General features: G+C 46.3%; 2 protein-coding genes across 9 annotated transcripts in view; both read right to left on the reverse strand.

Annotated features, from left to right (window-relative positions):
- Positions 1–965: 965 nt before the first annotated feature.
- On the reverse strand, positions 966–6148 carry USE1 (unconventional SNARE in the ER 1). The gene is made up of 8 exons (XM_066205627.1): positions 5985–6148; positions 5786–5835; positions 5167–5245; positions 4517–4669; positions 4282–4300; positions 3536–3566; positions 3135–3297; positions 966–2926 (listed from the first exon to the last, which is right to left on the reverse strand). The coding sequence occupies exons 1-8, from the start codon at positions 6120–6122 to the stop codon at positions 2744–2746; spliced, it is 816 nt and encodes a 271-aa protein (XP_066061724.1). The 5' UTR covers positions 6123–6148; the 3' UTR covers positions 966–2743.
- Positions 6149–6604: 456 nt separating this feature from the next.
- Positions 6605–13763, reverse strand: part of MYO9B (myosin IXB) — a 42029-nt gene continuing 34870 nt past the window's right edge. For 3 of the 8 annotated variants that reach the window (XM_066205374.1, XM_066205372.1, XM_066205376.1), the window contains 12 exons: positions 13647–13688; positions 13012–13123; positions 12791–12861; positions 12140–12332; positions 11686–11814; positions 10998–11103; positions 10190–10321; positions 9116–9239; positions 8660–8707; positions 8050–8189; positions 7670–7797; positions 6605–7519 (listed from right to left, as the gene is read on the reverse strand). In XM_066205374.1, coding sequence (XP_066061471.1) covers positions 7083–7519; positions 7670–7797; positions 8050–8189; positions 8660–8707; positions 9116–9239; positions 10190–10321; positions 10998–11103; positions 11686–11814; positions 12140–12332; positions 12791–12861; positions 13012–13123; positions 13647–13688 — 1662 coding nt within the window. In that variant the 3' untranslated portion in view covers positions 6605–7082. Of the gene's footprint in view, positions 7520–7657; positions 7798–8049; positions 8190–8659; positions 8708–9115; positions 9240–9566; positions 9755–10189; positions 10322–10997; positions 11104–11685; positions 11815–12139; positions 12333–12790; positions 12862–13011; positions 13124–13646; positions 13689–13763 lie in introns of those variants that run through there. The other 5 variants (XM_066205379.1, XM_066205377.1, XM_066205373.1 and 2 more) reach the window with 3 other exon arrangements.

Consider the following 13763-nt stretch of genomic DNA (forward strand, 5'->3'; position numbering starts at 1 on the left):
GACACTGATCATTGTAACACACGGAGTCTCTGCCACCACGGGTGTTTGCCGGAACAGCTTAGCCTGAGAGTCACTGCTGCTGCCAGACTCCAACCGCTGCATCCACTGGCCTGACGTGACCCAAGCCTCCAAAAGGGTTTTGGTTTAATGCTCCTTGCTGTCCCAAAGCAGGTAGTCTGCCAAGAAGCCAAGCAAGGCTCAGCCACGTGCCTGATAAACATCTCCCCATCTGGATTTCCCAAGCTTTTGGGAAAGTTAAGCAACTCTCACAGAAGGCCATTTCTATACACATCCTATACATATTATTCCGTGGAGAGATGCACAGAGCTATGTGCCACGAAATGGAGCTGAGGGCTGGAGCAGCAGAGCATCCATCACCCCCCACAGGTCAGCCAAAAATAAAAACTGTCATTCATCTGGGAAATGTCACAAAGCCCTTAGTCATTGTTTATTCTAAATAGCACCAGCTCCCGTCTTCAAAGTGGTGTTGAATGACTGCAATTGCTAAATGAACTCGAGAAAAGCAAAGACAACAACCCAGCCTTTATGTGCAGGGGTTGCTGAGACAGTGGATCCGTTGGATTGGGGGTAGAAGGGAACGTCGTTCCACCTGGGAGAGAAGCCCCAGGAAGCAGAGGGTCAGTGCTCAACGGCCATTGGAGATAACAAAAGGTGTTACAGGGTTCACTCCTGGCCGTTCATTCAAAGTAACAAACACCCATGAAATGTCAATGGTCAAAAGTTAAGTGGTTTCTGAACTCACTCCACGCAGGCTTCTTTGTCAATCAGTACCTGTGACTTGGAGGGGTGAATGTTTTCCTGGAGACAAGCTATCACTAGCAGCTCCCTTTCATGTCTTTCCAATCAAAAATCTCCTAATTTATAAGTGCCAGAAAGTTATAGGCAACCCATTTTGCTGATAGCAAAATTCAGTTTTAAACTTGTCTGCAATGACGCAACAAACCTTTTGCAAGATAGGAAAAAATAATTTATTTCAAGTAATAAAGAGGATAGTGTTATGGATGATGAAGCATTAATGTTGCATCCCAAAATCTCACACACAAAAACCATTCCAGCATCACATTCAAGCCTCTAAGAGAAGAGCTCGGCATTGAAACGCCTGCAGGGAAAGTAGTAAACAATTAGAGTTGAAAAATAATTTGGTGACACAGCATTGACTAATGAAGCACAGTGAAATGTCAAACATTACATACAGATGGAAGGAAAACAACTGGGAAAAGTAGAAATGTCCATAAATTGATTGCTACAATTACAAATTTCTCTAAATTCACGGTAAATACAACTGGAGTATATTGCAGATATGTTGAGTAGCTGGAATGAAAAGCTGTACCTCATAATTAATCTGATAATCCATAAGTGAGTGGCATACTACATTGCAAACATCATGTTAAATGAACAGAAATACTTGGTGTAAAAGATGTTAACTGTCTTCATTACCAGAGATGCGTTTGTAGAGGAGAGAGCACAGCTCTGACACAGAGCCCGGTGCTTTGGGATGTGTTCAAAGTGAAGCTGCATGTTCCTAAAAACCCAATGGTGACAAACAGCTCTTCCCCCTCCATCCCCTGTCCTGGGGCTGTTGGGATCAGCAGCCAGGCCTGGAACACCCCATGGTTTGGTTCCAGACCAAAGCACAGCTGGGGTCACCTGCTGCCCCTCACCTCCTCCATGGGACACACCTGAGCACAGCCCAGCAGAGATGCAGAGGAGTTTGCTTTCAGCTTATCACAAGCACCTACAGAGACTCAGGCTGTCACACAAACCCTGCTTTACTGCAGTCCCCAAGTTTTTCTAGCAGCAGCAGTGTTTTAGAAATATGAGTTTACTTTTCCTCTGTTTTATTTTAGTGAACTCTTAAGGTAACACTTAACAGGAATAATTTGCTCAAAAAGAAAGGCTGAACATTTTTAAAATTATTATTTCCATTTGGAAGACACCACCTTCCTTTGCCCTCATCCTCCAGTGCAAGCATGTTTGCACAGGTGAGGTCTGTGCCACCTGCAGCACTGTGTGTACAGTTCAAGGGTGGCAGGGTCATGGTGTTTCCTTCATGCAACGGCATCAACACAACAATGCAAAGTGAGAACAAAAGGAAGCAAACACTGCACAGAAGGCAACTCCAGTCCTGCAGGAAGTCTAAACTGGAGAAGACGGTAAAGTCCGAAGTCCCAAATACCCATTTGGGAAAAAGGTGAGCCTGAGGAGAGCTGTTACCTGTTGATACTCTGAACCTGAGCCAGGCAAGCACCTGAACAACAGAATTCTCTCCCTACACCTGCAGCTGTGTATGTACAGAACTGAAATTAAATATCCTGTTGGCAGCAAGCTCCTAGGTCAATACAGAGAAGCTGTGAAGACAGGAAAGAGTGTAAGACTTCAACTGTTATTTAAATTTGTATTGACTAAACGCCTTTTAGTAGTCATAACATTTGTCACAACCACATTAAAAATGACTCTATTTATGACTAAAGAACTTGTTAACAGCTCAGTGTAAATTCTTATCGTTACCTCAGGTCTCCGCTCAAGAGGCAACAACAGTCACCAAATAAACAAGTATCCAAGTGTGGAAAGCCTTCCTCAGGAAACCCTCCACTGCCTGCACAGGGAGGAGATGTAAGGTAGGCCTTGGACAGCCTCTTTATGGACACTGACTGTGACAGTTCTCACACCAGCTGAGCTTTCCCACTGCACTGCAGGCAGTTTTAAATAAAATGAAACAGAATCATTTCAGTTTGGGGAAGATCCTGATGAAGAGAATCATGCTGATGAATATAAAACAAACCACAATTAGCATTATCCACAGCAGCCAGTTGACGGATTTCTTGGCGTGCTGTTCCAGGCGATCAGACTCGTCCTTGAGCTTCTCAAAGTTCTGGTCTGCCATCCTGAGGGAGTGGGACAGGGTCTGTGGAGCAAAGAGAGCAAACAGTGTCAGCCTCACAGCTGCCAGGTCTGGCAGCTTCCTCCAAGAGAGAAAAGGTTCAACTGCAGGCAGGTATTGCCCCAGTCTCACCACTCCAATCCCACCTGGAATCAAGCTACAGGATTTCACACATCAGCACTTGAACCTCGTGGGTTGCAAAACTGAGGGGTCACAGTTCAACATGCACTACCTGGTTGTCCTGTTTGATCACGTTCTGGGCAGCCAGAGTGTTGTTTTTGAGGCTGCGAGCCAAGCTGAGCATTTCCTCAGCCAGTCTCTCCTGCATGTCCTGGTGGTGCTGCAGCACAGCATCCAGCTCCACTGCCGACTGCTTCTCGTCTGATGGGAGGCCTCTGCAAGAGCACAAGGGAAAAAAAGGGATTTACACTTCCTTGTGGGTCAATCTCACAAGTTTTCCCCAGGTTTTATATCTCTACAAGAAAACATGGCCCACTGAGTCAGCTGAAGCCATTATATTTTGGTTTCTATGAGCAGACATTTCACCCAATTTAAAGCATATCTGGGATTTAAAGGTCATTGGGAAAACAGTTCCCAAAGCACTAAGCACTGGAATGAGGAATTCTGACTTACTTTCGCTTCCTTATGTTCAGCTCCTCAGAATCTGGAAAAATAAAAAAAGTGTTTAGCATGTCATAAATTCCCATGCGATCACAGGCTGAAAAAACAATTCTCCTGTACGGGATTTCTGGATATCCTAATCCTACTTAGCCTCTACCCTAAGGAATATGGGTGTCAAATGCCTACCTGCTTTCTGCAGGGAAAAGAGGACAGCCAACATCAAAAGAGGGGAAAAACCCCAGCTGAATCACATCCCTGAGGGCAGGGTTTCAGCCCCTGTATCTTGGTGTTCTTTCAGGACACGTTAGATTGGCCCAGCTCCAGCCGCTCTAACGGTAGCCATGGAAACCTCAAATTAATTCCTCCCAGTTCCCTACGTGAATAACATGGCTGTGTATTCCAGAGGAACTGAACAACACCTACTCAAAAGCACCCAGGATCACGTGGTTTGCTCAGAGCAGAAGGGAACAGGAGCAACAATAAATTGCCCCTGCTAATTCTGTAATTAGAATGTCTGTTTCTGCATGAGTGCTACAGAAAGAGCTTCCTGCAAGTCCCTGCCACCATTGATAACAACACTTCTGCTTTCATCTGTCAGGGTTTTTGGTTTAGTTTGTTTTTAAAATCGGCTGCCTTGAAAAGAAGTGAGGCACTAAATTAAAAGTACACTTTGGGAAATCTTGAACACCTGACCTCCTTTTTCCCCTCCCTGTAAGACTCAGGTTGACCAGTTAGTGGAAACAATAGAACAAACTTACCATCAGCAGCCAGGGGGTCCTGGGAGGAGAAAGAGAACCAAAACAGCAGATTACAAAGGCTCAGTGATAAAGGACAGCCCTGCAGGCCTGGCAGACTGCCCGTGCCCAGGATTTACAGATAAAGAGCTGACTTCCCACCCAGCCTGGGACACTTCTGAGACACAGCCACGCGAGGCAGCTGAACACAGGCAGGACAATGTGCAAGCCAGCAAAGCAGCAGCAGCACTGAACGTACTGTGCCAAGCAGCTCGCTCCTCATCTGGCCCGTGCAGCGCGCCTTGGTCTGCAGGTGGACGGTTTTGGTGGCCGGGGTTCTCTCCTTGGCCGTGGTCGGGGTGCGCCCAGGGGCCAGGAACTGGTTTGCCAGAGCCTTCTCCGTCGATGAAGGCTGGGAGAGGGGAGAAACAGGGAACAGTCATGGATATGACACTCTGCGGCGTGAGGCGTGAGGCGGTGACCCACAGGGACAGGGATGTGATCCCACAGCTGCTTCCCAACAGTGAAGTCAGCCTGAACAGCAGCACTGACTGCACCTCACTGACTAAAACCCAGCTTATTGGCATCTCACAGCTCTCCAGGTGCACCTGGGACCATCCCGGAGAGGCATCAGGCCTGAGGGACAGTGCCTGCCCTTGTATCTCACGGCAAAGGAGTGGGAAGGATGTAGGCAAGGCATACTTTGCTTTCGAAAAGTTTCATACAGTACCACCTTTTGACAAAATATGAATCCAATATATTTATTCAGGCTTTCACAAGGGGTGCCTAATAAGATTTGAACAACTCTTATTTTGAGATGCAAGATAAAAGCAAGCATAGGAACCAGACAACAGATGAATATAAACACAGAATACTGGAGTCTTTTCAAGCTGAACTAGTAGATCTTACCAATTTTTCAGCTTCTAGGAGTCCCTTTAGGAAGTCCACTTTGCGAGAGTATTCATTCAGCAGTTCTGGGGCTGGCTTGCTATTCCAATTGAAAGATAATAAGATGAAAACCAAGAGTTACCAGCCTTTCCTACTGTTCTACTTTTCAAATAGATTTTTCTAAGAACACCATATGGTTCTTCAAAGAAGCAGAAGTAGCCTCAGGCTGGGAACACACTTGCAACCCTCTGCAAATCACCTTTTCCAGGTCAGGGAGGGCTCAGGGCACAGGTATTTCCACAGGGAAGCACACTCTGCCGTGGTGTTTGTAGGCTATGGCTGACTCACAGGTAAGAAATTATCGAATCAAAGTGTCATTAATGTTGGAAAAGACCTCCGAGGTCATCAAGTCCAACCTTCGACTGAATTCCCACTAAACCATATTGCAAAGTGCCACATCTGCTCTCTGAACACTTCCCAGGATGGTGACTCCATCGCTTTCCTGGGCAGCCCGCTCCAATGCTTAATCACTGTTTCAGTGAATGACTTTTTCCTGGTATTCCACGTAAACCTCTCCTGGCACACCCTGAAGGCGTGTTCCCTGACGCACAAACCCACAACAGGCACTCAGAGCGCTCACCTGGACTGCTTCTTCAGCTCCCGGAGCATGTCCTCCAGAGCAGCCACATACTGAGGGCAAAAACAACACTTTTAGCGACAGCATTAAAGAAATACCCGGACTGGCCAAGGCTGTGGGTTTAACACCACAGCGCTCCCCATCTCGGTTACTGAGGGGCCGGAGGCGGTGCTGCGGGGCAGGAGGAGCTCGGCGGCCTCACCTTCTCCAGCCGCCACTCCTCGGGGTCCCGCCGCTCCGCCGCCAGCGCCTCGCACCGGCTCAGGAGCCGCATCAGGTTCAGCTCCAGCCGCGTCGCGGCCATGGCGGCACCGGAACTCGCCTCAGCGCCGGGCGCCATCTTGGGGCGGGGCGCGGGGAGGGGCGGGAAGCGCCGGGCGGGCCGTGACCGCCCCGGTTTATTTAAAAAAAAAAAACAAACCCGAAAACCTCTACCAAATCACCCCAAACCCAACGCCCGCACACGGGCAGCTGCGGCTCGGGGCCGCTGGGGCAAGCGCTGTGGCCGAGCTGAGCTCTTCCCTCACTCCAACATGGCGCAGCGCCGTGAGGGGCCGGGGCACGGCCACGGCTTCAAGGCGCTGATGGCGGAGCGCAGGTGTGTCCCCGCACAGAGGTGAGGCGGCTCCGCAGAGAGGTGAGGCGGCTCCGCACAGCGCACCCAGCGTGGCAGTTCCGCCTTTGCTCCACGAGCACCAAAATCCTCCCGTGACACCACGGCCGCGTTAGTGCTTCCCCTTTCCCCGTCCTTTATCAGTACTTCATAAAAACAGTAACCCGATTAAAGGCTTCCTTTGGAATAAATTGCTTGTTAGGCAGATATCGATACAATACCACATGTATTTTTTAAAAGTGCAGTGTTTTACTAAACGGATGTACACATGTAGGTTTCAGCTAAGGCTAATACCACATTAACAGGAATGTAAACCATGGAGAAAATTGTCATAAAATCATACAAAACATTAAGGCAACACACATTGACCTAACCTCACGATTGGTCCCATAAGAGTTCATTGTAAGGTAAATGGAAAAGGCACGGCAGCGAAATGGGAGGACATGTTTCCTGTGCACTCAACCCATGTATTTCATTAAACGTTAAGCTTCACTTTCTTTGCAAGGTTTTAATTTAAAGTGGAGAATATTTGCTTTAAACAAGCTTGCTTAACCCTTACAGTACTGTGTATTTCTGGGCTGCCTTCCCCACAGCCACTTAAAAGACCATGAAGAAGTTCACAGCCTTCAAAAGGTTAAAGCCAAAGCTGCGGTCAACTTCAAGAAGACTCCAGAGAGCTGAAGAATTTCACTTCTCTGCACAGGGAATGTGAGAATAAGGGTCTGAGAACCTGCGTTTGAGTTTTGCTGTGGGTTCGTACTCATCCCCGAGTTCCTGAGCATGGGCCAGTGCAGACCCTTGTGCAATGTACACCGACTGGATGCTGTCAGTCCGCCTCGCTGGCTGCTCCCTCCGCTGCACCATCTGAGGCTCTTCCTTAGCGAAAATCTCCTCCTGGGATTCCGTACATTTCAACATCCCGGGAGGAAGTTTTATGTTTGCTGTTGGCATCACTGGAGTTCGACGGGGCACTTTAATCTTGGACAGTGTTAGAGAATATCTGCGCCTTGAAGCCAGGGATGCAGAGTAGGAAGCTGAAGAGGTTTGTGGGAGAGAAGGCACTTTGCAAATGTCTTTGGCAGGCACGCTGGAGCTCTGAGCACAGCAGTGTAATCCAATAATTGCTTTAAAGAAACAAGATACTTAGAGACTGATAGCAAGCCTAAAATGTAACTTGATACAAGCCACTGTGACCAGATAATGTTTGGTCACCTGGCTGTATGCAGTGAAAGATGCAGAATAAAAAAAAAAGCACTTACTACCTTAATACTGACCTTCGGTATCCATCCGGCCTGGTTTGTCCTCCAGCAGGCTCTCTGTGCTCGCAGAGGTCTCCGAGTCCACGTTTTCCTCGTCAGAGCCTCGCTGGTCCAGCTCAGGCAAGCGGTAAGTGATGTCCTCCCTGCATCAAACACAGGCTGCAGCACCTCTGACACAAGCACCTTTATGCAGCTCATGTTCAGTGTAAAGCATGTAGTCATTAACTATTAACGCTCACGGTATTTTCTCTCAGCTAGTGCTTTGTACTTTCCTTTTCCCCCTCGTAAAGGCCTACAGAACAGTTAGATCCTTTTGGACAAAAAGTATCCTGCTTACTACCCGTGTTGCCTGCAAGTGCAAAGGGCATGGCCTGACCAGGTAAAGTGGGACTTACTTCTCTTCTTTTATTGACTGAATGCGATCGATGAGAATCTCCTTCTCCCGGTTGTTGGCTTCAGAAACGTCCTCCTCTTCGTGCACCGAGTCCAGCTCTGAGGTGCCACTGTCATTTCCTTTGACCTGAGAGCTTTTACTCTGCAAGACAGATTCCCATGTAACACTCATCAGTCACAAACAGCTACACCCGTCCCAAGTTTCAGAGTGGAAGACAAATGAGTAGGTCAAAGGAGAGGCTGATGGAATGGATGAAGAGTTGTTAGTTACCCATACAAATGTTTCAAAAAGTAAGAGAAAATTTCCTATTCACCTGATTTCCAGGATTTTTGATCCTTATTTTGATCTGTCAGGCTCAGCTTAGTTTTAGTAGTCACTTAATGAGTAATATTATTACAATGTAAGTTACATACAGTGTTTATAAAATACCAGGTGATGACCAGAACAGGCCAGCAGCCCTGCATGCAGTCTGGGGAGGAAGTTGCACCAGTTCATGCAGTCCTGATTGCTCAAAAGAGTGTTTAAAACTGAGTTAAAGCCCATGTAAGTATCAGTCATGCAAGAGTACCATGAGAAAAACCCATGCACTGGAGCCAGGTAGTTGTACATACCAGCTTCCCCTCGTAAGGGGAAGAGAACCCAAGTTTTATAGGCCAGAGCTAGAGAGAGATGAAGACCAAATTTACTATATGCAGCCTCTGATCAGACACAGTTTGGTTTGTATTAATCAGTACAACAAAAACAATGAGCAAGTGTATTTTCCCTCCTCGAATGCAGCATATCTTTTGCAAACCAGCCATCTCTGGAGTGAAGGAACTCTTTTGCTATGTCAGACAATCTTAGTTCCACTGACAGAAATACATGGGAACAGATTTTGACCAGTACAAAAGCAGATTCCCACCCCTGCGCCCTTCATTTATCAGAACTTCAGTGCAGCTGTATATTTAGCTCCTACCTACAGCTTTGGGCAGTTGTTTCTTTCCAACTGATTTTTGCCTCACTGAATGGATGGACAGGACAAGTAGCACTCCCTGCCCAAGAAGTTGGTGTTTTATTTCAACACTTACCGTGTTCTGCCGAAGCAACGAGAGCCGTCGAAAAGCAAAGCTCTCTGCTGCTTCCAGCTGACTGATTTCTTCCATTTTCATCTTGTACTTCCTTATCTGCTCCTTTATGAGCATCTCTACACACCTGTGAGAAAGGCAAGAGCTTATTGAGCTGCCTCATCCATGAAGGTTCTGAAACAACCATGGTGGGATGGGATGCTGCTCCTGGGGGTGTTTGTCACACACACGTGGCTGGAGTGCAACCACAGCATGCCAGCCCATCCCTCACAGCAGCACTGCACAGTAATGGGGTGAGGAGTCCAACACAGCAGGCACAACAGGACAGGTAATGGTGACAGGTAATGGCACACGTTCCTTCTGGGATCACCAGAGCCTCCCATGCTGGCTGTACACAGTGGTGAGCAGACAGACATTACCACAGCTGCCAATAGCTCCTGCTGCTTCTACCTGTTGTCCCTGTGCTGGCACAGGCTGGCAGAGACACAACGAGCCTGCAACTGCCCTTCTCCACCTCTAGGGCCCCAGGGGTCAGATAGAAGTTATAAAAAGCTGTCATGTTTCAAACTCTGTTTTCATTGGAGGCAGAGGCAAGGCCAGCTATGCAGTGAGGATGGTGAAGAGTTCTCACAGCCAGAGTTGCTGGAGGGTAAGGAGAACAGAGAGGGTCAAGGACAGAACCTTCTTCAACTCAAAGCACAATGCAGAAGAGACCATCAGGGGGTTCCAAGTATGCAGGAGACAGCTTAATTCTCAATCATATTTATTATGCCTTGAATCTCAGCAAAATAGATGATCAGGGTACAAGCTCCCCAAAAATAGATTATCTTGATGTAAAACACAAACTTGATAGTTAAGACTTATAGATCATCCTATTTTACGCTTAGTAAAATGGAGACAGGTGGAAGGTCTGAGAGGGGTGTATGAACTGGCAGCACTGGCAGAGCTAGAATTCAACAGCTCTTGAACCTCAGCTTCTCAGCTTGATACAAATAAAGTTGTAACAACTACAGGCAGTGGTATTGACCTTCCATCCCATTCCAAAATACTGCTTCTCCTCAGACTGGCAAAACTTACATGGTTGTTTTTGAAACATCCTTCATGCTGGTCAAGGGGTCAGAGGTATCAGGACAGCGCAAGAGGCACGGAGCAAACACGATGGCCAAGGCATTGGGGGACATGCGGTTCACATCTTCTATCAAAGCCACTCTGAAATTCAACATCCAGGGAAAGAGATTTTAAGCAGCCCTTGGTAGAGTACAAACACTCTGATCACACCTTGCCAGAGCTCCCAAACATGTCAGGAGGCCTCTTGGACACTCAGTACGTACAGCAGTCCAAAGAAGCTTTACAATTATCTTGGACCTACTAAGTAGACAACACTTCATGTATCAAAGGATCAGGGAGTCACCCAGGTTAAGCTAGTCTGGTAGCTTCTCGAAAGTATGTCTGGTGATTCAGCATCTTCTCTGCAAAAATCCCATTTTCCCATGTTCAGAGTCCCCAGGTTCTTGGGAAGTGCCCAGGCTTCTCCCTGCTCCTGGGACTTGCATATGTTTATCCTCACTACAAGCCCCTCTGTCTAAATCCTGGTGCTCAGATGATTCACCAAGGCTTTGAAATCTCCCTTGTCTTCAAAGTTGTCCTTACCTGGTTTGATCCAAATACACCAGGTGGTAGAAGTAAACACACACCTGTTTGTCAGCACAACTACCAGCTTCAATTTTTCATTTCTAAACCAGCAGAATCCCTACACTGATACTAAAGGTGTTTAACACCTCAGAGGGCTTCCAAGAAGCTTTCTAAAGGTGTTTAACACCTCAGAGAGCTTCCAAGAACCATTCACAATCAGTTTCTCTACAAATGAACAAATTAAACTCATTACTTGACAAGATGGAAGATGAGTCGTTCCAAGGTATTATGATTTGCTTGTGGGAGCTGCTCCAGGACACTGTAAATGGCACAGAGTTGCTCCTGTTTCTCTGGCAGTTCTGCGCAAAGGGGGAAAATACAAGATTGTAATTGCTGTGCAAGGCTAGTGGAAAGCTAAAAATTCCTAAATTTTTCTCCCTTACTGTCATTTCATTTGGCAACTATTATAACTGAGTGTTAAAGTACCCCTCATGCCACTGCAATTATCCTGCATTTTCAGATGCTGCTGCTGTTAGCAATCATCAGGTCACACACTAAGACCTCCAACACTGTCTAGGGTGCCTCAATCCCACTGAAGTTAAAAGAATCTAGGGATTTAAAGTATCTGTGTATCCAGATATGGTTCAGAATAACAAGAAGAAAAAACCCTGCCCCAAAAGGAAACTTGTTCACATGCTTATAGAATTTTTAGAAAGAGCAGCTGTAAGTGATACATTAAAAATCAAAAAGAACCCTGAAGCAAGATCAAGTAAGGTAGAGGAGAAATTCCCTGGAAAGTGTTTTATGTAAAATGTCTGAAATCGTTGTTGTAAGTACACTGGAAGGAGCTGATGAGACAGCATGAGCAGCTTCAGAATTTCTTTTCCCAAGGACAGAATGAGTTAAAGGAGAAATGTTTAAAGAATGGTTTTAAAACCTACCTACAGCTCTGAGAAAATCATTGTACTGTGCTGAGGTCATTAGTGGGTCTGGCAATTCCCTCAGCCACTGCTTAAGGATCCCTGTGATGGTGTGAATAGGGTAATTCTCCAGTTTCACTGAGTTTGGGTCTGGAAAGAAATGCTTTATTTAGAGCAGTTCATTCCTTTGATGCACACAATGAGACCCCATAGAAATAAGACTAAAAACATTCAAAACTCCTGCTCACAGAATCCAAATGGCAATTTGGAAGTTAAAAACAGGCAAAAGATAGTAATTTAAAGGTACTAAACAGCTTTTGGCAGCAAAAAAAAAAAAAAAAAAATACAGCCTGCACAGTGAGCAAAAAACTGTTTTTAAACACTAAGAAGTGACAGATACTTTCAGATAGAAGAGAATTTCAGGGGAAACTGATACCACACAATGAAGTGCAAAGGGTGGACAACACTGCCTGACCTTCTTGCAGCAACTGCTTCAGCTCCTTCATCCGATTTGCTGATCCTGATTTCCTGTAGATGCCTTCTGTGTAGAGCCCGTGCATCTCCACGTACTCCAGCAGCTTCTCCATGACCACGGGGACCGAGTTCCTCTCGCTGGTCAGGGCGCTCACACACACCCCAAAGTGCCGGGGCTCCGCGTCCTGCTCGCTCTGGGGTTGACACAGGGGTGATCCCACTGTGAATTCCCCTTCCCAAGCTAGGAAATGCCACAGCTTCCTGCTACAACCACCTTATCCTTCCAGAAACTGAAGCTGAGTGTTTTATTCTGGCTTGCTACATGCCTGATCATAAGGCAGATTTCCTGAGCTGCAGCAATAAAGAGGTTTTATGGTTCACACTGCAGGATTTCTTTATCAGTTTGGTCAACACTGCACACACAATCTGTGAGAAGAGTTCCTAAATTAGCACAAGCATCAACTCCTAGGAGAATGCTCTGTTTCTGCAAGTGCAGGGCCCCTCTCTGACTATAGACAGAAGAGGGAACTGTTTAAGCATTTTTTGCTCAGTGCCTGGACATTCACTGTTCATTCACTGAGAAATAAAGGCAGCATTTTGCATGCAGCACTCCTGGTACCACAGAACCCCACCCTAGATCCACGGGCCTTACCTTTTTCCCACAGGAGGTACAGCTGCTCTGGATTTTGGACATGCACTTCTTGTGACAAGTCAGCTTGCAAACTAGAGAAAGGAGCAATTGTTACAAGCATTCAAATCACACTGAAACACTTTGCATCTTGAATTACCCACTTTCTATATGGCCTGTTCACCAAGGCCCACCTGTAGCAGCCAGTTACAAGCAGCCTGCACACCCGAGGTGTGTTCACTCACCACTGCACAGACAGGCCTTCTCCATGGGCCAGATGTAGGAGGAGCAGTGCTCACACGACTGCCGGATGCTCACTTGGTAGTTTGTGAACACGTGGCCATTGTGCTCTTCAATCTGGTGAGAGACAGCAAGGAACCAGTGAATTCTTTCTGCCTTTTAAAATTTATTATTTTTAAAAAAACCATCTACCCTACCTCAGATTTTCACCTTTTATTTTACAGTTACAGCTGAAAGTTTTCACCCTGAAACCAAATTTCGCCCTATATTATGGCAGTTAGGTTTGCTGGAACATTTCATAATTGACTTGCTGCCTTGAAGTTCATCAGTACAATACAAGAGCTATAGTTTTGTTATTAATATTTAGTAGTTTTCTTTCAAACAGCCCATGCTTGAGAAAGCCTTTAGACTCTGAAATAAGCTAGGGACAAGCAAGAAAATGCTTGAGTACCATCTATCACTACATGAGCAAGACCTCTACTTTGTGAAAACCAGTTTTACATTGTCACATCTTCATAAAGGAGGTAAATGAATGAGCATGCAAAATAAACCAGAACGTCAGTACAAAATCAAGCTCTTCAAAGGGTGTTTGTGTTCTGTGAGTGCACCTGAGGACTTACTGCAAGAAGAAAGCACTTACTGCACGATCTTGTTTCCGTTTCTTCTTCTGGGCTTTGGTTTGCTGCAGTGGGAAACAAAACTGGCCTTAGTCTTTGAAATTCAGACATGCAGTTCCTTTTTTCTTCCCTATTGAGTT

The sequence above is a fragment of the Chamaea fasciata genome, unplaced genomic scaffold (assembly GCF_029207755.1).
Source record: "Chamaea fasciata isolate MVZ Bird 193981 ecotype frontalis unplaced genomic scaffold, bChaFas1.0.hap1 SCAF_28, whole genome shotgun sequence".
In the NCBI taxonomy this organism is placed as follows: Eukaryota; Metazoa; Chordata; class Aves; order Passeriformes; family Sylviidae; genus Chamaea; species Chamaea fasciata.

Coding starts and splice junctions, on each gene's coding strand:
- USE1 (XM_066205627.1), bottom strand. CDS start 6,122: ATGGCGCCCGGCGCTGAGGCGAGTTCCGGTGCCGCCATGGCCGCGACG. Junction 5,836..5,984: donor AGGAGTGGCGGCTGGAGAAG/GTGAGGCCGCCG, acceptor TTTTGCCCTCAG/TATGTGGCTGCTCTGGAGGA. Junction 5,246..5,785: donor GAGCTGAAGAAGCAGTCCAG/GTGAGCGCTCTG, acceptor CAATTGGAATAG/CAAGCCAGCCCCAGAACTGC.